This window comes from Schistocerca americana, chromosome 8, assembly GCF_021461395.2.
Source record: "Schistocerca americana isolate TAMUIC-IGC-003095 chromosome 8, iqSchAmer2.1, whole genome shotgun sequence".
Classification (NCBI taxonomy): Eukaryota; Metazoa; Arthropoda; class Insecta; order Orthoptera; family Acrididae; genus Schistocerca; species Schistocerca americana.
The window spans coordinates 423568913-423591209 of NC_060126.1; the positions used below are offsets into that span (position 1 = coordinate 423568913).

Here is a 22297-nt window from a genome sequence, read left to right on the forward strand (position 1 = left end):
GAAGCTTCTCTTCTCACCTGCTCTTTCCAGAACCACTTCGTTTGTGACCTTGTCGATACATTTTATTTTGAGCATGCGTCTATAGCACTCCTCTGTCCGGGAGTCCATGTTTAACGCCCATAGCATGCCACACTCCACGCATATGATTTCAAAAATCTTTTCCTGATTTCAAGGCTGATGCTCTTGGATGTTAAGATGTTTTTCTTCTTCTTAAAAACAGCCTTTGCTTGAGCAATTCTACTTTTCACTTCTGCCTTGCTCCGTCCATCCCTGATAATATTACTGCCCAGATAAATAAATTTATCAATTTGTTCAACATTTATACATTTATTACCATTACTGATACAAATTATCCATGGAGCATCATACTGACTATTTCCTGTTCACAAACTGTAGCTGCCGATAGATGGAATATACTTTTATTTATTTTTTTACTCTTTGGATTTGCAGTTAACAGTTTGGTATCTGAAGCAATTTTAAAATGTGTACCTAGAACTGCGTATCTGCAAAATCTAAGGGATACGTAAACAGAAGCAAATTGTATCAAAGAAAAATGGTTCAAATGGCTCTGAGCACTATGGGACTTAACATCTGTGATCATCAGTCCCCTAGAACTTAGAACTACTTAAACCTAACTAACCTAAGGACATCACATACAGCAATACCCGAGGCAGGATTCGAGCCTGAGACCGTAGCAGTCGCGCAGTTCCGGACCACCGCGGTCGGCGCAAATTGTATCAAAATTTTACAAAAAGCACAATACATTGTAATGGTTTTTACGAGTCCAGGGGCTAAAAAGCGTAAATTCAGAGCAATGTAATAGTAAGGACTCAAGCCAATATTCTATGAGATTCGTAAACATTGCAAAGGAGACAGTAATTGTGTTACTATTTGATGGAGAAATAAATGCATCTCTTCTCTTGGGAATTGTGTTTCTAGTGAGTCTTTAACTGTAAATGATGCTTTTGCCATAGCTGTTAGGATTTTCCTCTTCGCTTACAAGTTTCCTACCATACCTTGCACAATGTTGTACATTGAGTGGTCTGCCAATAACTACCTAGAAAAATGTTACTTTCCATGAGGTATGAATTTTTGCATGAAATACTTCCAAAATATGAAGACATGATTGTATTAAACCAGCTGTCTCCTCTTAGTGATCAAGTAGTGATGGTTGCAATGAGTTTGTTGTCCACAGTAAGAGAATAACCTTGGCACGGCAGTACTGCTCAGATGAAACACGGGGTACGCGAGCGTTAAAGCAACATCGGCAGTGTGTTGATCTTGCCGATGAAAACAGGCTGTCTGGAGAACGCGTGTTTACACGGCCGCCCCGCCTGCCCTGGTGGAATGTTTACCGGCCGCTGGCTTCCCGCGCGGAAGCATATTTCTGAATGAAATACGTGTGTGGCGGCGCGGTGTGACGTGCCGCGCGCGCGGCGGACGTAAATACGTGGGAATCCACAGGCTGCGCTGTCAGCGAGATGCACGCCAAGGCGCACCGGTACACCATGTAAACGACTCCTCATAAAACGCGGCGCGCTTAGAGATGCGACAGATATGTTTGCTATTTTTACAGTTACAGCTTAATATCTCTAGTCTTTGAGCTTTTGTGTACGTTGGAGGCCTGATCCAATGACTTAGCCTACACAGCAGTCAACATGTCCTTCTGTCGTTTCATTTCTCTATCAGACCGGAGAATCTATGAATGCAGAGTCTCGCGGCCGTTAGCATTGAATAAAATGTTCTCGAGTTTCCAACCGCGTCAAGCTTTCGGCCGAGCTCTCCTTGTCCTTTATCAAGTGGTATGACTGCCTGTGGAGCGCTGGTAGCCTCTTATACAGGGCGTTTCTGTAAGACTGTGCAAAAATGTTACAGGAGATAGAGAATGCTCCACTGAATTTGAGATAGGGACCTGGGGCCGGAGAAGCCAGCTTAAGGAGCTAATAGGTATAAAACCACGTTACTGTGTACGTTTTTATTTGCATATTTGCGTTACTTAACTGCGAATACCATCATTGACACAATACTGTACCATTTGTACTGTATGTTACAAAATATGCTAAAACTGACGGCCGTCAACCTCAATGAAAGCATGACATCGGCGAACAAGATTCTGACGCACCCTGACAAATATCCCTGGTGTGTTTCGCATCACATCACAGATAGCTACAATTATGGCAACTAATTCCATCTCCTTATCAACTGGGCTCTTAAACACAAGTGCTTTTAGGTATCCCCACAGGAGATAATGAAGGCGATGCAGGTCAGGTGACCTCGTAGGCCATTGGAATACGACATCCGCTTCCAGTGCAGTGACCAAGAAATACTGTACGGGTGCTGCTCGACTATATTGTACTGAACTTCTCTGAGCAGCACTGAGTAATAAATGGGTCTGCTGTTGATTGATTCATAACAGGCTCTGTTATGTTACTGTATAAACACGATACAACAGATCGCTTTTTTTTTTTTTTTTTTTTGGTCATCAGTCTACTGACTGGTATTATTTTCTTGACGTATTCCAATCTCTGTCTTCCGTCTTCCTCTACAGTTTTTGCCCTCTACAGCTCCCTCTAGTACCATGGAAGTCATTCCCTCATGTCTTAGCAGATGACCTATCATCCTGTCCCTCCTCCTTATCAGTGTTTTCCACATATTCCTTTCCTCTCCGATTCTGCGTAGAACCTCCTCATTCCTTACCTTATCAGTCCACCTAATTTTCAACATTCGTCTATAGCACCATATCTCAAATGCTTCGATTCTCTTCTGTTCCGGTTTTCCCACAGTCCATGTTTCACTACCATACATGTACTCCAGACGTACATCCTCAGAAATTTCTTCCTCAAATTAAGGCCGGTATTTGATGTTAGTAGACTTCCCTTGGCCAGAAATGCCTTTTTTGCCATAGCGAGTCTGCTTTTGATGTCCTCCTTGCTCCGTCCGTCATTGGTTATCTTACTGCCTAGGTAGCAGAATTCCTTAACTTCATTGACTTCGTGACCATCAATCCTGATGTTAAGTTTCTCGCTGTTCTCATTTCTACTACTTCTCATTACCTTTGTCTTTCTCCGATTTACTCTCAAACCATACTGTGTACTCATTAGACTGTTCATTCCGTTCAGCAGATCATTTAATTCTTCTTCACTTTCACTCAGGATAGCAATGTCATCAGCGAATCGTATCATTCATATCCTTTCACCTTGTATTTTAATTCCACTCCTGAACGTTTCTTTTATTTCCATCATTGCTTCCTCGATGTACAGATTGAAGAGTAGGGGCGAAAGGCTACAGCCTTGTCTTACACCCTTCTTAATACGAGCACTTCGTTCTTGATCGTCCACTCTTATTATTCCCTCTTGGTGGTTGCCTTTATTAGCCGTAACGTCGGAATTGCCTCTCTCGTCCCTTTACTTTTCCTAAACCCAAACTGATCGTCACCTAGCGCATTCTCAATTTTCTTTTCCATTCTTCTGTATATTATTCTTGTAAGCAGCTTCGATGCATGAGCTGTTAAGCTGATTGTGCGATAATTCTCGCACTTGTCAGCTCTTGCCGTCTTCGGAATTGTGTGGATGATGCTTGTCCGAAAGTCAGATGGTATGTCGCCAGACTCATATATTCTACACACCAACGTGAATAGTCGTTTTGTTGCCACTTCCCCCAATGATTTTAGTAATTCTGATGGAATGTTATCTATCCCTTCTGCCTTAATTGACCGTAAGTCCTCCAAAGCTCTTTTAAATTCCGATTCTAATACTGGATCCCCTATCTCTTCTAAATCGACTCCTGTTTCTTGTTCTATCACATCAGACAAATCTTCGCCCTCATAGAGGCTTTCAATGTATTCTTTCCACCTATCTGCTCTCTCCTCTGCATTTAACAGTGGAAATCCCGTTGCACTCTTAACCTTACCACTGTTGCTTTTAATGTCATCAAAGGTTGTTTTGACTTTCCTTTATGCTGAGTCTGCCCTTCCGACAATCATATCTTTTTCGATGTCTTCACATTTTTCCTGCAGCCATTTCGTCTTAGCTTCCCTGCACTTTCTATTTATTTGATTCCTCAGCGACTTGTATTTCTGTATTCCTGATTTTCCCGAAACATGTTTGTACTTCCTCCTTTCATCAATCAACTGAAGTATTTCTTCTGTTACCCATGGTTTCTTTGCAGCTACCTTCTTTGTACCTATGTTTTCCTTCCCAACTTCTGTGATGGCCCTTTTTAGAGATGTCCATTCCTCTTCAACTGTACTGCCTACTGCGCTATTCCTTATTGCTGTATCTATAGCGTTAGATAACTTTAAACGTATCTCGTCATTCCTTAGTACTTCCGCATCCCACTTCTTTGCGTATTGATTCTTCCTGACTAATGTCATGAACTTCAGCCTACTCTTCATCACTACTATATTGTGATCTGTGTCTATATCTGCTCCTGGGTACGCCTTACAATCCAGTATCTGACTTCGGAATCTCTGTCTGACCATGATGTAATCTAATTGAAATCTTCCCGTATCTCCCGGCCTTTTCCAAGTATACCTCCTCCTCTTGTGAATCTTGAACAGGGTATTCGCTGTTACTAACTGAAGCTTGTTACAGAACTCGATTAGTCTTTCTCCTCTTTCATTCCTAGTCCCAAGCCCATATTCTCCTGTAACCTTTTCTTCTACTCCTTCCCCTACAACTGCATTCCAGTCGCCCAAGACTATTAGATTTTCGTCCCCCTTTACATACTGCATTACCCTTTGAATATCCTCATACACTTTCTCTATCTGTTCATGTTCAGCTTGCGATTTCGCCATGTATACCTGAACTATCGTTGTCGCTGTTAGTCTTCTGTGGATTCTGATTAGAACACTGAACTGTTCACAGTAACACACCCTCTGCCCTACCTTCCTATTCATAACGAATCCTACACCTGTTATACGATTTTCCGCTGCTGTTGATATTACCCGATACTCATCTGACCAGAAATCCTTGTCTTCCTTCCACTTCACTTCACTGACCGCTACTATATCTAGATTGAGCCTTTGCATTTCCCTTTTCAGATTTTCTAGTTTCCCTACCACGTTCAAACTTCTGACATTCCACGCCCCGACTCGTAGAACATTATCTTTTCGTTGATTATTCAATCTTTTTCTCATGGTAACCTCCCCCTTGGCAGTCCCCTCCCGGAGATACGAATGGGGGACTATTCCGGAATCTTTTGCCAATGGAGAGATCATCCTGACACTTCTTCAATTACAGGCCACATGTCCTGTGGATACACGTTACTTGTCTTTAATGCAGTGGTTTCCATTGCCTTCTGCATCCTCATGTCGTTGATCATTGCTGATTCTTCCGCCTTTAGGGGCAATTTCCCACCCCTAGGACAAGAGAGTGCCCTGGACCTCTATCCGCTCCTCCGCCCTCTTTGACAAGGCCGTTGGCAGAATGAGGCTGACTTCTTATGCCGGAAGTCTTCGGCCGCCAATGCTGATTATTTATCAAAATTTAGGCAGTGGCGGGGATCGAACCTGGGACCGAAGACGTTTTTATTATGAATCAAAGACGCTACCCCTAGACTACGGGAAATCCCCGGATCACCTTATGGACAAGTAAACAAGACCTGCGTAATGGCTCCCTCGTAATCAGCCTCGTGCTCCTTATTTCCTTGTAGGAAATAAAGAATGTACATGTAACCAAACAGTACAGTACTTGTAAACTTATAGCCAAATTAGCTGTAAATAAGCTGGGAAACAGTAATGATAGGCAAAGCAGTAGACAAGTTTACTTCCGTATCTCCTTAAGCTGTCGTCCTCTTCAAACCCAGGTTCCCTACCTCAAATTGTTCAGTGGAGCGTTCATTCTGTCCTGTTACATTTTAACACTCTGTTACGGAAACACCCTATAGATATACTAGCTGCCAGCTGTGACGTCACCTGCTCGCGGGATCGCCATATATGTAAGTTGACCCGGCGTTCGATGTGCCCTCTTCAGCCGCGCTGTCTTTGGATCCCACACTGTGCTGAGCTGCAGGGCACCGTCTCTATTTAGAGTATTATCGGCAGGTTTTAACTTCAACGGCGTCTTTAATTACACAATCCTAAACGATGCTAGTGGGAGCCAAGACGCATGTTTCGTCAACTTTTATCCGGTGTCCGTTTTCTCAAGCATGCTCAGCTAAGACAGATTTCTCGGGGTAGCGTAGGCGATAAAACCTCTCATGCTCCTTCCTGCGTTATTCCACACTGTGCACTGTTTTTCCGACGTAAGACTGGCCACACTCGCAAGGTATCTCGTAGACGGCAGGAGCTCTGAGACCTGCTGCGTCTTCAACTGCTCTCACTGGTTGACAGATTTCTATCGGAGATCTGAAGATATATTCGCCCTAACGTCTTCCCAACAGACGGCATATATTGTTCTGTAGGCGGCGGGCAACGAGCGCTCCGTTGCTCGACGAATCAGATACAGTGCTGACCATCTACTACCACAATAATTAAGTTAAAAACACTGAAGCGCCAGAGAAACTGGTATAGGCATGCGTATTCAAATACAGAGGTATTTAAACCGGCAGAACAAGACAAGTGTCTGGCGCAGTTGTTAGATATGTTACTGTTGTACAATGGCAGGTTATCAAGATTTAAGTGAGTTTGAACGTTGTGTTACAGTCGGCGCACGACCGAGGGACGCAGCATCTCCGAAGCGGCGGTGAAGTGGGGATTTTCCCGTACGCGCATTTCACGAGTGTACCATGAATATCAGGGATCCGCTAAGGCATCAAATCTCCGACTTCTATGAGGACGGAAAAAGAACCTGCAAGAACAGGACCAACGACGACTGAAGAGAAGCGGTCAACATGTCAGAAGTGCAACCCTTCCGCAAATTGCTGCAGATTTCAATCCTGGGCCATCAAAAAGTGTCAGGGTGCGAACCATTCTACGAACCATCATCGAAATGGGCTTTCGGAGCCGAAGGCCTACCCGTGTACCCTTAATTACAGCACGACCCAAAACTTTACGCTTAGCCTGGGCCCGTCAACACCGACGGATCGACGTCTACGGGTATGGAGACAACCTAAGGAATGGTGTGCCCTGCATGTCAGCAAGCGACTGTTCTAGCTGGTGGAGGCTCTGTTATGGTGTGGGGCGTGTGCAGTTGGAATGATACGGGAGCCCTGATACTTCTATATGCGACTCTGACGGGTGACACGTACGTAAGCATCCTGTCTCATCATCTGCATTGTGCATTCCGACGGACTTCGACAATTCCAGCAGGGCAGAGCCTACCCACACGTCCATAATTGCTACAGAGTGGCTCCAGGAACACTCTTCTGACTTTAAACACTTCCGCTGGCCACCAAACACCCCATACATGAACATAATTGGAGATATCTGGGATGCCTTGCAACGTACTCTTCGGAAGAGATCTCCACTCCTTCGTACTCTTACGGATTAATGGACATTCCTGCAGGATTCATGGTGTCATTTCCCTGCAGCACTACTTCAGACATTAGTCGAGTCCATGCCACGTCGTGCTGCGGCACTTCTGGGTGCTTGTGTTGGCCCTACATGATACTTGGCAGCTGAACCAGTTTCTTTGTTTCTTTAGTGTAGCTGCAAATGAATATTGTGCTCAGCCATGTCATGCGTGGAGATGCTGGAAATGCCTGCCAATGTTTTAGACGTATTTCTGACACCCACTCAAGAAATTATTCACCACACGACTTAATGCTGTTTGATAAAGTGAATTAACTGACTCGCGAATATTATCCTTGAGTTTCTCTAACGTCTGCGTATTTGTTATGTATCCTTTAAACTTTACTGCGCCGCGCGGGGTAGCCGCGTGGTCTTGGGAGTCGTGCCACGGTTCGCACGGCTTCCCTCCGTCGGAGCTTCGAGTCCTCTCGCGAACATGGAGCATAAGTTAGTTTAAGTTATATTAAGTAGTGTGTAAGCCCATGGACCGAAGACCTCAGCAGTTTGGTCCCATAGGAACTTACCACAAATTTCAAAAAGTTTTTCCCTTTAGTGCTGCACGCAAAGTGTAACCGAACAGGGTTATATCGGTACTGCGAATGTGGCAGATATTATTGCTAAAGACTGTTATGGAACAATTTTTGAAAGATATAACCGCCATTTGACTGTACAACAGGTGTTGTTCCACAATTCGATCCTAGACCATTATAAAGAGTTACAAATGCAACAGATTAAAGCAAGATAAAAGTACGCGATTCGGAAAAAGTACTGGAAATCGAACAGGGGCAACAGTTAAATAAATATATGGGTTGCTTGAATTTTTTTCCGCTTACTTACATATTAAAAAACATTATAATTGAGTAAAACACAAGTCATCGTGAAAACAAGTTTCTCCCGTTAATAAACCAATTTAGTAACAAGTAAATGCGAGAACATTTGTGTAGTAGGCTAATTTACTGGTAATTAGCATGACTTCTTCACTTCATATGGTTGTGGAATAAAATAGATGACCAAATCACAGGTTTTAAATATTGATACACTGTGTCTAAGCAGCACTGGCGTAAACATAAGTAAAACGATTGTCGAAGACCATCATAAAGGCCTCCCAGTTTGCACCATGCAACCTGTGGTATGTCATGGGAACAGATGGTGGGCTCTTTATTATACAAGATGGTTACATTATCTTTGAAGTGGGCAGAAGCCACTAGTGTTGACATATCATCGTGTGAACAGCCAACTTCCCAGTGTGCATGTAAAAGCGTGAGTTACATCATCGTAATTAAAGTTACATAGAAGCGCAATTGTGCAAGATAGTGAAACAATTGATACATGGTCACTTATAAAATAAGCAGTTATATATATTGTTATGAATTACAGTTATGTTTAGAAGTTGGTCAGTTATATAAAATAAGTTGTCACCAATAGCGTTGGGATTTAACACCCTTTAAATAGAAGGATCAATTATTGTTATAGAACACCAAGCGAACATTTGTACAAAATGGGGAAAAAAGTGTGGTTAGGGGTGGTGAGGAGGGGGGGGGGGGAGTGCATAGTGAATGAGGGTTGTGGAAAATATCTTGAATTGCGTCCTACGAAACATTTGTCGTATGAGCTCTTCCCGAATCCTGTTGAAAAAAGGCGAAGCTTCAGTCTGTGTCACTCAGTTCGTTAAAAACCGGCTGAAAAACGTTTTTCTCATTTCTTTCAGAGTATACAGTGCCATTAAACAGACATTGGGCCTGCTATACTGACACTGCTAAGTGCGGACCAGACTCCTGTCTCCTGATCGTGAAGGCGTTCCTCGTGAAGCAGAGTCTGTCTATTGGCGCTCCAATGTCGACAGTTGTGGGAACTGATGTAGCCGTGTGAATGAGAACAGAACGAGGAGAGCATCCGTTTCGCCGTCACACACTTGTTTCGAAACTCATTCACAAAAACCCAATCCTGTGCACAGGATCATCAGGTTTATTTTCTTGCGCTAATCTTACGTCATGGGGCTGCAGCACAAGTAAGTTAACGCCCCTTTGTAGGAAGGTACAAGAATTTGCGTTTGCAGTGAAAAACGGCTAACAGACGTTTTAATAAAAATTTCCAGGCAAAGTCATTTAGATGAGCATCTGCGAGCACCGTAGATCATCATTTACGCATCTTGCCGTGAATACTTCCCTTTGACGAAATTTATTCACTAATTTGTGAATTGCATCACGAAATTCCAACACCTTGAAAGTTCTGTTCAATCTCCGGACTTGTCCGCGCATACGAATCGTAAATAAACCCTCGTTGTGGTACGAAGTATTTCACTGTTACGCTCGTGACGTTTGTTTCATTGCGTTAGCCCAAATATGTCGACATACGTGGGCGATATTTTTTCCGGTATATTTACATCGACATCAAAATGGCAATATCAAATGCCAACACTTTTATTTTTTTTCACAATTTTCGGTAAATATTTGAAGTCGTTCTTTTGAAATCGTAGCAGATAATAATTTTAATTTCACTGTGTGAAGGAGTCTTACTACTTTTTGAGTTTTCATCACGTCCAGTCTTTCTCTTTGACTGTGTGAAGCAAGTATATGTGGCGCAAAAGAGAAGTTCGATTGCACGTGGGGGAGTCGGGCGTGGGGTGTTGGTGGCGTGAATGGAATGCCAAGATTTCCGATGTGAAGAAATAGCACACCAGCTGCGTTAAAAAACCATTTTCAATGCTACTAGACTGTTATTTCTTCACACCGGCGTTCTTCAGAACCAGTTACTGAAAATGATGAATAAAAATCTAAATGACAAGACTGGTCTTTAACTGGACGGAGACGTGTGAGGGGAAATGCTGACGCAATCGGCGCTCGGCGCTACCAACAGATGCTGCAACGTTTAGCTTCACCACGCTATTTTGACAGTACAGCTGCTAGGTCATTGGCGTTGGCAGAAATGAAAGAACCAGGAAGTCGAAATGAAGTGTTCCGGACAAATCTGATATGTGACGAAACCGAACGTCGGTCCCATGGGACACCTTTCATTGCGCGAATCACATGCAGTTACCATTGTTAGCAAAGTGGATATCGCCAAGCGTGAACGTGCATCGTTTTCCTTTCAGTTCTTGCTCTAAAGAGGTAGGCAGGCTGCTAGCATGTTGATGTACAGAATGTCTAACAATGAATCAATATTTATACACACATCTATATACATCTCTATAGTATATTTACTATGTGCAGCCAATATTTTTATCGGCAGGTACGTCAATACCTTTTACGCCGATATATCGACATAGCGAGACTTTGTTCGATATATCGAGAGCCGACAACGATATTTTTTAAATACGACGTATCGGATTCACGGCACTTTTAAAAATATCGACAGTCCTAGTTCGAATGGCGCAGTGGCGTAAAAATGATCGTACTGCGGCATTAACAGGGGGAGATGAGGGACCCACTCCACCGAGACCTGCTCTGGTGCCTGGCAAACACAAGTCTAAGCTTACGGTCTTCAGATAAATGCAACACTCTGTACTTAGAATAAATTTCCTTTACTTCACCTCTATGGTCACAATGTTTATTTTTTTCATCAGATTACCCGTTTTGGCCTATAATGACCATCTTCAGATCTGTTTCATAAAAACATGTCCTAACATGCTGGAGCCGTAGTGGCATCTTCAAATGCTAAACGCAAAACAGTAGTTAGAACGTGTAGGTGTGGTGCTGAGGGCTTCACAGCAACGTATCAGAATTCCTCGCAGATCACTGGACACATATCTTTCTTTCTAATGACAGTACGTTTGACGATTGAGTCTGACGAGAATCTTATAAACAGTGCAGAGAGGGTGGTTTCTTCTCCACTGGGAAGGGCTCTAACTGGGTTCTTCTGCTTTGTGTGTCTACAGCCGGCACCGGCGGGGACCCCCTGATGCTGCGGAGGAGGGCGATCGGCTTCCGGAACGCTTCCGCTGGTGAGTGAATGGCCGCCAGCTGCTCACACTACCTTCCAGGGCCGAACTGTATAAGCGTACGGCAGTACCGTATGCGATGGGCGATGTTCAACGCTATTATTGAGTCGTACCTATTAGGCTGGGTCCTATAAAATTTTTAATGGGTTAGGATTTCGTGGCATGTTAAAACCGGGACCGGGAGACGAACCTGGGACTTTTGCCTTTCACCAGGTAGGCACTGGCGGAAGCAGAGCTGTGTGGGCGAGTCGCGAATCGTGCTTGGATAGCCGAGTCGATATACGATTTGCCCCACGGAAGACAGAGGTTCCAGGTTCGAGAACAGCTCTGAATGGGGGTTACAAATCAGCGCGGCCCAACAGCAGAGTGAGGGTAGGATTCACCAAAAGAAAAAGATATAACGGGAATACTATTTTCTATTAATTACAATGCTTTCCTTCTGATGTAACAATTTCATTAATTTTAAGCAAATGAAATATACAAAGACTAGCCAGAACATTATAACCACCGACCTGCTATCGATATAAACCCATCCAGGCGATAGCAACGCCACCTGGCGAGGAATGACTGTTAGTCAGTGTGCTTGCTGTCCGTATGTAGAATGGGGAAGGCGCGCGATCTACTGACCAAGGCAGATTGTAAAGGCACGAGCATTTCGGATACTGCAGAACCTTTCGGGTGTTCGACGAGTGCTGTGTCTAGTGTCTTCAACACGTGGCGAAACCAGGGTGAAACCACGTATCGACGTCACGGGGTTGGGCGGCCACTCCTCATTACAGATGTTAGACGTCGCAGGCTGGGTAGACTGCTATAACAGGACAGACGGCGAACTATGGAGGAACTAACATCAGGCTTTAGTGCCGGAAAGAGTGCAAGTGTGTCTGAACACGCAGTGCACCGAACACCCCTAACGATGGGTCTCTGCAATCGACGACCATAGCATGTGACAATGTTAGCACTATGACGTCGGGAACTACGACTGAAATAGGCTCGTAATCACTGGCACTGGACGTTAACGTAGTGACAGAGTGTTTCATGGTCTGATGAATCCCGATACCTTCTTCTTCATGCCGATAGGGGGCTGTGAATCTGTCGTCTTCCCGGGAACAGCTATTTGACACCTACCCAGCGGGACGGATACAAGCTGGCGGCGTCTGCATTATGCTCTGGGTAACAATCATGTAGGCATCCATGAATCCAGTGGAGCTCGTGCAAGGCACTATGATGGCCGAGGCGTATCGTACACTCGTTTCAGACCATGTACACGTTTTCATGAGGTTCATGCTTCCCAACGGCTGTGGTATTTCTCAGCAAGATAATGCTCCTTCCCACAGGGCCACGAGTGTGATGGACTAGTTCAAGGAACCCAGTGGCGAGTTCCAATTGATATGCTGGCCCCAAACTTGCCAGATCTGAATCCGATCAAACATATCTGGGATCTGATTGAACGTGGCGTCAGAGCTCATCGCCCCCATACCCGGAATTTATAGGACTTGTATGACTCCTATGTGCAGAAGTGGCGCCAATTCCCTCCAGAAACCTACCAAGGCCTCATTGCTTTCATCCCATGATCCATCGCTGCTGTTATCCGTGCCAAAGTTGCTTTTACCGGCTATTAGTCCGCGGCTCCTGGTCTTGCGGTAGCGCTCTCGATTCCCATGCACTGGGTCCCGGATTCGATTCCCGGCGGGGTCGGGGATTTTTTCTGCCTCGAGATGACTGGGTGTTGTGTGTCTTTCATCGTCATTTCATCCTCATTCACCCGCAAGTCACCGAAGTGGCGTTAAAGAACTTGTGTCACGGCGGTCGAACCGCCCCGCGATGGGTCTCCCGGCCACCAAAGCCATTCGCTCGTTATTATTATTATTATTATTATTATTATTATCTAGGTGTTCTCGATGATCAGTGTATGGTTCCAGAGAACTTCTCCTATCTCGAACATCTACGATGTATGTATGCAGACTAAAGCGGCGAATCAATATTTATACCACGGCCATGATTCGAACCGGGCTCTTTGCTCACTAAGCGGATACGCTAAGCACTACGCTACCCTGGCACAGTGGCTCTCTACAACTGCGCGGACAACCCTAACACGGCTCGGCCCTTAATCTAAATTCTCATTCACACCTCAGCCCACCTGATATTCCCCTTAAACACAAACAGGATTTCAGAGAATCTCCTGCCGTATTGCAATAGAACGTCGACATCGAACGAAATCGGGGATCTTGCCTGAAACCCAGGCATAGGTGCTTCAATCAAACGAAACTATATGGTTCCAAGAGATCTTTTTAAGTGTGGAATGTTTATGATGTATGTCCGCAGATTGAAGTGATCAACGAAAATCTGTAGGAAGGCCGGGATTCGAGCCCAGTTCTCCCGCTCATTAGGCACATGCACTAACCAACCTGACATAGTGTCTTTTCACAACTGCACTTAATACGGAGGGGTGTTAGGGCAATCCGTGCAGTCGTGCAAAGACACCGTGTCAGGGTGACTTAGTGGTTAGTGCATCGGCCTGTAATGTCTCTTGCAGCGGTCTCTCCGCGATATTTTCAGAAATTTTATAAATTGTATAACTCAGTACATATTTCGAAATATCTCTTCTTATCTTACCGATTCCTAAACTTTAATATACGATGATTATCAATGCAAAGTAGTTTCAAGCTCTATTATTCCTTGGAGCGTGCATTTCCTCCATGAAATAGCTTCTCTGATATCTATGTTTTCTCTTATGAAAAGAAGGATTGAGATCTTGCCGAATAGCCGTGAAAGAACGAAGAAGTATATGTATGTATTGTTGAGCTAGTCGCCATCTTGGTGAGATTCTGTATGAAAAGGAATTTAATACATGAACTAAACTAAAGTAAGCGTGTTCGCGTATTATTTAACTGATTATTATTGACAGTGTCTGCTTACTACGCTGTGTTGAACGGGATCAGTGGGGAACGTCTGATTTACACTGGACGAACCTGCCCGTTTGTACGCCCAAGGTATCCAGTTTATTACTTTCAATAGATGGGCTGACACGGTCTTACCAGCAGATCTCCGGTCTTCCCCATGTGATCACCGAAAATTAATAATTATTACAAAAGTTTTCAGGAGATTGACTGACAATTTCCGTCGCATCGAGACTTCGAAATTGCTTCACTGCCTTATGGAATTTAAGTTAAGCTCAATTTTATCAGGACAGAACAGTATTGAACTGTGAGAATGTGATAAGCCTGCTTTATGAATGAAAATTCCCTTAATATACGCATGTTTTTACTATCCTGATCAGTGAAGCCAAATCAGGCCGATGTGAGAGAGGTTTTTAAATTTAAGATCCCAAAAAATTTATTAAAGGCCTACTGTGCAGGAGACTCGGGTTTGAATCACGACTTTGGTAGAAAGTCTCGTTCGTCACTTCATTCTGCCTGCATATACACACCATAGCAATTTAAACATATGGTGACAGAGCACTGAAAGATCTTCGTCGGATTAAGATCCCTGTAGCAGCCGAGTGTCGCTCAGTGTTACTGAGATTCAAGGAAGAGCAAGCCATCACAAAACTATTCCACCTGGTGTACGAGAAGTATGAGAAAGGCGAAATACCCTCAAAATTACAGAATAATGTAACAGTTCCAACTGCAAATAAGGTAGGTGCAGACATGTGAAGGTTACCGAACTGTAAGTTCAGTACCTCATAGTTGCAAAATAATGACAGGAACTATTTACATAAGAATAGAAAAAACTGGTATAAGCCAACGTCAGGGAAGATCCGTTTGGGTTGCCAAGAAATTTAAGAATACTTGAGGCAATACTGAGTTTACGACTTATCGTAGATGATAGTTTAACGGAAAAAAGCCTTCCGTTATGGCTTTTGTGGATTTAGAGAAAGACTTTCGTAATGTTGACTGGAATGCATCCCTTCAAATTCTTAAGGTAATAGGCATAAAATACCCGGAACGTATGATTTCAGAAAGCTTCTTGAGAAACGAAACAGAAGAACGTAAAAGAACAGAGTAGTTGAGAAGGGAGTGGAATAGCGTTGTAGCCCTTCCCCGATTTCATTAAGCCCATAGACTGAGCAAGCAGTGAAGGACACCAAAGAAAAAATTGAGGAAAGAATTAAAGTTTAAGAAGATTCAAAAACTTTGAAGTTACGGTAGCCGATGACACTCTGATTCTGTCAAAGACAGAAAAGGACTGGGAAGAGTAATTGAACGGAATGGATACTGCCCTGAGCAAAGGTTAAAAGAGGAACTACAAAAGTCAAACAAGGGTAATAGGATGCAGTGAAATTAAATGGGGCCATGTGGAGAGGTTCAGATTATAAAATGAGGTATTAGAAGCAGACAGTGAGTTTGGTCATTTGGGTAGCAAAACAACTGACGACGGACGAAGTGGAGAGGATCTAAAATGCAGACTGGCTACAGCAAGGAAAGAATTTCGGAAAAAGAGGAATTTGTTGACGTCTAATGTAAATTTGAGTGTGAGGAAGCATTTTTGAAGACATTTATCTGGCGTCTATCATTGTGAAACTTCAGACCAGATGGCTCCTTGTATGGTCAGGGTATTATTCGCGCCCAAACCGTTGCACACGCCATCTGTGACGCGTTGACAGTTCCTCATGGTCCATGTGAGACTTGTGGCCGAGATGTATTCGTGCCTTGGGCACATTACCAGTTAGCAGAGGCAGACTGCTGAGTGCAGTGTCATTCTACTGCAAAATCGAGCCGAAGTTTAAACCAAAAATTATGATGTACAGTAGAAACTTGAAGTATAATAATTTTATATCTAATTTTGTATGCAGTTGAATGCGTTTATCAACAATGAACTAAACTTAATTATCTGTGGGGATTCTTCTCTGTAACAGACAAAAGTAACAAGGCTGCACTGTGCGATATATGTAGGCAATCATTATCTTTCGAAACGACTGTGAGTATGTATATGGAATAAAGGCACCCAACAATAAATTTATCATCATACTCCCATAATCACGAAAAGAGTATAAAGGCCCTATTTTTCAAGTGGCATTTGTTTTGGGAACCGTGAAAACATTGTTTGCAGTCTTAAATATCACGTAAAAAAGGTTTAAAATGGTTTCCTTTACCCCATGAAAGAAATAAAAAAACATTACTACAATAATGCGAGCTGTTTCGATAGTTTCAGCGCACTTCACGGCCTAGCGCGCCTCCTATTAAGTAACCAATTACGTGGTCGAAACTGAAGCGTTCTAACGCATTAATCGTGAAGAATAATTCAGCGCGTCATTAGTGGCTTCTCACCCACGTCCGTAGCCGGGGTCACCAACCACGTGTTTGTACCCGTCCGCATCCTGGTGGTGGATGAAATTTTCACTGGCACTATTTGGCCGGCCGAAGTGGCCGTGCGGTTAAAGGCGCTGCAGTCTGGAACCGCAAGACCGCTACGGTCGCAGGTTCGAATCCTGCCTCGGGCATGGATGTTTGTGCTGTCCTTAGGTTAGTTAGGTTTAACTAGTTCTAAGTTCTAGGGGACTAATGACCTCAGCAGTTGAGTCCCATAGTGCTCAGAGCCATTTGAACCATTTGAACTGGCACTATTTGACCTGTGTGGGTAGGATAGGTGGAGACGCAAGGCGTCCGATAAACACTGTTCGCGTCACGGTCCTGGATTACATTCCAAAGCTCTCTGCGGTGTCCCGTCAGGTGAGAGCGTGTGACACTGCCGATGATGATCCGTCCGTTGACGAGGACTTTATGTTCGGAGGGCCCTTTAGTGCTATTCGAATGGGGTAGGCTACGTGCTAGCACAGCGTTCAGCCCTCTCCCTTCCCTTTAACTGCATCAAAACAATCCGAACACTACAATGTACAAGCATTCATCACATTCACCAACCATACACAGATACGCGGCTGGGCTTCATAACAGGTCGAAGCAGGACAATGGCAAACCACCTCCAATGATACCTTGCCATAAGCGGATATGCTGTATCGCTGAATCTGCTCCCCTGCTTCCTGATTATAGAGCTACATTGAATTTGAATTCCGAATGCGGTAGATCTCTCCGATCCTAATCGTTGTTTGCCTCGAGAATGACTCGTTCAGTCTTGTGCAGTTGAGTGTGTGCTGTTTTGAAACTTCCTGGAGAATTAAAACCGTCTGCCAGACCTAGACACGAACCCCAATCCTTGTCTTTCGTAAGGACTGTATTTCGCAACTGGAATATCGAGTCACAACCAACGACCAGTCATCAAAGTTTCAGCTCTGCCAATAGCTCACACAGACCATACAGACTATTCAGAGCGTCTTCCGCATCCCTTGCTAGTCTAATACTGCCGGAAGACAGAATATAGCGGACAAATGAGATGGTTACAGCCTAAGGTTTTTTTCCATAATGAATCGTATGTGGATAGCTCAGTGATAAGATCGTCGCCACAACGTTTTGGACAGTTTTCACCTGTCTGAATAACTCTTAATCTGAGTCAACATCGTTTGGTTCTGCAATCTGAGGAATTCAAATGGTTCAAATGGCATTAAGGTTCAAATGGCTCTGAGCACTATCGGACTCAACTTCTCAGGTCATCAGTCCCATAGAACTTAGAACAACTTAAACCTAACGAACCTAAGGACATCACACACATCCATGCCCGAGGCAGGATTCGAACCTGACACAGTGCGGTAGCACGGTTCCGGACTGAAACTCTCAGAACCGCTCGGCCACAGCGGCCGACCAATCTGAGTAATTATTTGATGGAGGTGAAGAGCAGTCGAGTTTCCAGCCAGGGTTCGGTATTGAAACATAGCGACTCTTCGCATCATCATTTTCTGGAGAAGTGTTTTGATGCTGTTCTCCGCACTTGTCTCATCCGTGTGTGTGTCTTCACTTCTGAACACATAAGTTTGATAGTTCTTACTGTATTCTAACATTCATTTACAATCACAATTTTTATCCTGCACGCTTATCCCTATTTCTAAATTAATGGTAGTTCTTGATAAGTCACTTGATGTGGCCCATCAACTAAATGCTTCTTCTAGTCAAACCCCGACAATTGATTTTTCTCCGTAATGTCTTTCGGAATCTCGTTATCAGCTACCTGATATACAAATACAGGCTTCAGCTTCCTTCTGTAGCACTACATGTCAGAACTCCCATTCTCCTCTTCTACAACTAGTTTACCGCATACCTTTCATTTCCACACAGAGCTACCTTCAATAGGAATGCTTCTAGAAAAAATGTCCTAATACTTAAAATTATATACCACATTCAAACATTTCTCATTAAGATAAAGCAAGTAATGTTATTGTCAGCCTATATTTGATATGCTTTCTGCTTCTGGCACAGTCAATTATTTTCTCTTGGGAATAGCCACATCCTGTGATACTTCCATCTCCTCAATTCCTAATGTAACTGACTCAGAATCCAATGATTGGGATATATATATATATATAACTGTTACCTGACGAACAAAATCCGAGGTTACGGAGTATGATACAAGCTTAGCCATTGTATTGATGAATACTTAGAAAACAGAAAACAGCACGTAATTCATAACAGACGGAGAGAGAGATGGTCTACTGTAAAATTAACTTCGGCCGTACGAAATTCGACTATTACATGACCATTACTGTCCACAACATGTGGAGTGAACATTAATAAAATCGCCGCGCGGGGTAGCCGCGCGGTCTAGTGCGCCTTGTCACGGTCCGCGGCCGGCCGCAGTGGACGAGCGATTCTAGGCGCTACAATCTGGAACCGCGCGACCGCTACGGTCGCAGGTTCGAATCCTTCCTCGGGCATGGATGCGTGTGATGTCCTTAGGTTAGTTAGGTTTAAGTAGTTCTAAGTTCTAGGGGACTGATGACCTCAGCAGTTAAGTCCCATAGTGCTCAGAGCCATTTTGAACCACGGTCCGCGTGGCTCCCCCGTCGAAGGTTCGAGACCTCCCTCGGACATGGGTGTGTGTATCGTCCTTAGCGTAAGTTAGTTTAAGTTTGATTAAGTAGTGTGTAAGCTTAGGGATCGATGACCTCAGCAGTTTGGACCCATAAGACAGCACAAATTTCAAATTTTCAATTAATAAAATCGACAAACTTCAGGCACGGATTCCTGACTAGAAGTGGAAGATTCTATGAACATTTGGGTGATTGATGCAGTGTACCGAAAGCAGCAGATGGGTCCAGTACTCATGTCGGGAACGAGCCGAGATCGTCGAGATGCCGAACCCGAACCTCCAACTATGATGTAGGCTCTGTCTGTCGCCTCCCTGCACGTTCATCTCTCTGAAAAGACCCATGGTCATACAAACGCCCAAAAAGAGCTTGAAATGTTGTGTGATGTGATTGGTGTCTGTGAGGGAATTTGTTTTGGTATAACCGTGCTGTCTCTCGACGGCTTCCACCTGTTTGGCCGTATACAGACTCTACCTTGATTTGTTTCCGGGCTGAATACTGGACCATTCGGCTGCTTACAGTACTCCGCCTCAATCATGCGGCCAGCAATACAGAAGAAACGCATGGCACGTGGTCAGAGAAACTGTCATTCGTCAACGTCTTCTAACGTGACAAAGATGCATTTCCGAACAGGTGTTCATTCCACATTTTTCCTACATCTCCAGTCAGGAACCTATCCCTGTAGTTGGTCGGTTTTGTTAATGTTGACACTGCACGTAAACGACCTCGTGGGAAACAAATTTAGCTGCAGGAGGCTATTCGCTGATGATGTTATACACGGAGAAGTCGAAACAAACTGTAGTGAATGGAAAGGCGGGCGTTCAACGGAAACAATACCTGATGACTGTCACCACTCGTTAATGGCCGAGGAGCAGTCGGCCGAAAGTTCGTGGATTTTAAACCACTTGCCGCGGCTGGAAACTCGTGAGAATTTAATCAATAGGAAGACGTACAGAGGATAAACGCCTGGTGCACGTTTTTGCAGTTGACGCTCAGTACAGAAATATGTAATGTATTGTACATAAATATGCAGCAACACCAATTAGTATAGAAAAACCGCTGGAAGCTGTCACATCGAATATATATCCGAGAGTACGCGAACGGGACGATTTAAAGTGGAAATATCGCATAAAACTAATTACAGCAAAGCCAGATGCCATTCTGAGATTCATTCGAAGAAACCTCAGCAAGTGTAGTCCACCTACGACTGGCGTAGCGTACAAAATTTTCGTTCGAGCGATAGCTGAATAGTGCCTGGTAGTGTGCCACCGGTGACAGACAGGATTCGTGGACGAAATTGAGAAGATCTAAAGATGGGCAGTGACAGACGATAAAGACAATTTTCGCGAATCACGCTATGGATTACTGCTGAAATTACTAGAGGGTGTATTCCTAGAAGAGTCAGCTAATATACAGGGTGTCCACAAAGGCCTTCTGTCGCTTAGGAAGATCGTAATTTGGAAACTATTAGAGATAAGGAATCGAGGTTTATCATACAACTTTTAGCATCTCTCAAAGCTTTTTTTCGACATACATCTATATAAGCACTCGCCAAGCCATCATGCGATGTATGGCGGAGGGAACCTTGTACCACTGAATGTATGTATTAAACCAGGGACCTAGAAACGACGGAGAGGCTTCGCCCTCAGTGGGGCACACCCAGCAACAGGCTACAGCAGTCCACTCACCCCACCGCCACCCTGTACCTAACCTAGGGGTATTGTGCGGTTCGGCCCCAAGTGGACCCCCTCCCCCCCCCCCCCCCACCCCTGTGGAAACGTCCCACACCAGACGGGTGTAAACCCAAATGTTCGCGTGGTTAAGTAATTATGGTGTACACGTACGTGGGAACGGTGTTTGGGCAGCAATTGCCGACACAGTGTAACCGAGGCGGAATAAGGGGAACTACCCCGCATTCGCCGAGGTAGATGGAAAACCGCCTTAAAAACCGTCCACAGGCTGGCCGGCACACCGGACCTCGGCACTAATCCGCCGTCCGGATTCGTGCCGGGGACCGGCACACCTTCCCGCTTGGGAAGCAGCGTGTTAGACCGCGCGGCTAGCCGGATTGGCTATACATTGTACCATTACTAGAAACGTTCTTTCCTGTTCCACTCGCTAATAGAGCGAGGGGAAAACGACTGTGTAAAAGCGTCCGTTCGAGCCCCAATTTCATACAACTTATTTTCATGGTCCTACCGCGAAATGTAGAATCGTTGTCCATTCAGTCTCGAAAAATGTTACCCTAATTTTGTGCCGTAGTGCCATGCGGAAAGAGCATCATCTTCCCTCCATTGATTCCCATTTGAGTTGATGAAGCATCCCTGTGATACTTGCCCGCTGATCGAACATACAGGTAAGAAATCTAGCGTCACGCCTCAGAATTGCCTCGATGGCTTCCTTCAATCCGCCCTGCCTTTAATCCCAAACACTCGAACAGTACTCACGTATGGGTCATACTACCTTTCTCTGTCTCCTTTATCGATAAGGCATACTTTACCAAATTTCTCCAAAGAAAACGTATTCGAGCATTCGCCTTCCTACTACCAGTCTGACGTACTCATTCCATTTCGTATCGCTTTGCAGCATTACGCCTAGAGATTTAATCGAAGTGATTGTGTCAACCTGCACTATACTGATGCTATATTCGAACGTTACAGTATCCTGCCTCGTCCTTCTCAGTCCTTTGTCGTAGATTTGGCTTACAGTGCATCGAAATGGCGACAGACCAGGAGGGGGCACAGTAAGTCATCTTGCACGCAGGAAGCAAAATTGTGACAACGATAGTGCAGAACTGTCAGCGCCAGTATGTGAGGGCACCATTGTTAGAAACGAGCACAATGAAATGGTTCAAAAACTTTACAGAGACGGGAAGTGCCAAAGAGCTTCATCGCGCTCTGTCGACGTCACACCATTACAATTCTTACTGTGGGTTTACGTCAAGCGTCAAGGATCGCATGTACACAACCCCAGTCAATTACACTGCCGCCCTTTGTGC

At 44.4% G+C, this 22297-nt stretch overlaps 1 protein-coding gene across 1 annotated transcript in view; it reads left to right on the forward strand.

Annotated features, from left to right (window-relative positions):
* LOC124545894 (protein sidekick-2-like) overlaps positions 1-22297 on the forward strand; it is a 1033035-nt gene that overhangs the window by 564276 nt on the left and 446462 nt on the right. The window contains exon 2 of the mRNA XM_047124853.1: positions 11325-11390. Within this exon, the coding sequence (XP_046980809.1) occupies positions 11325-11390 (66 nt within the window). The remainder of the gene's footprint in view (positions 1-11324; positions 11391-22297) is intronic.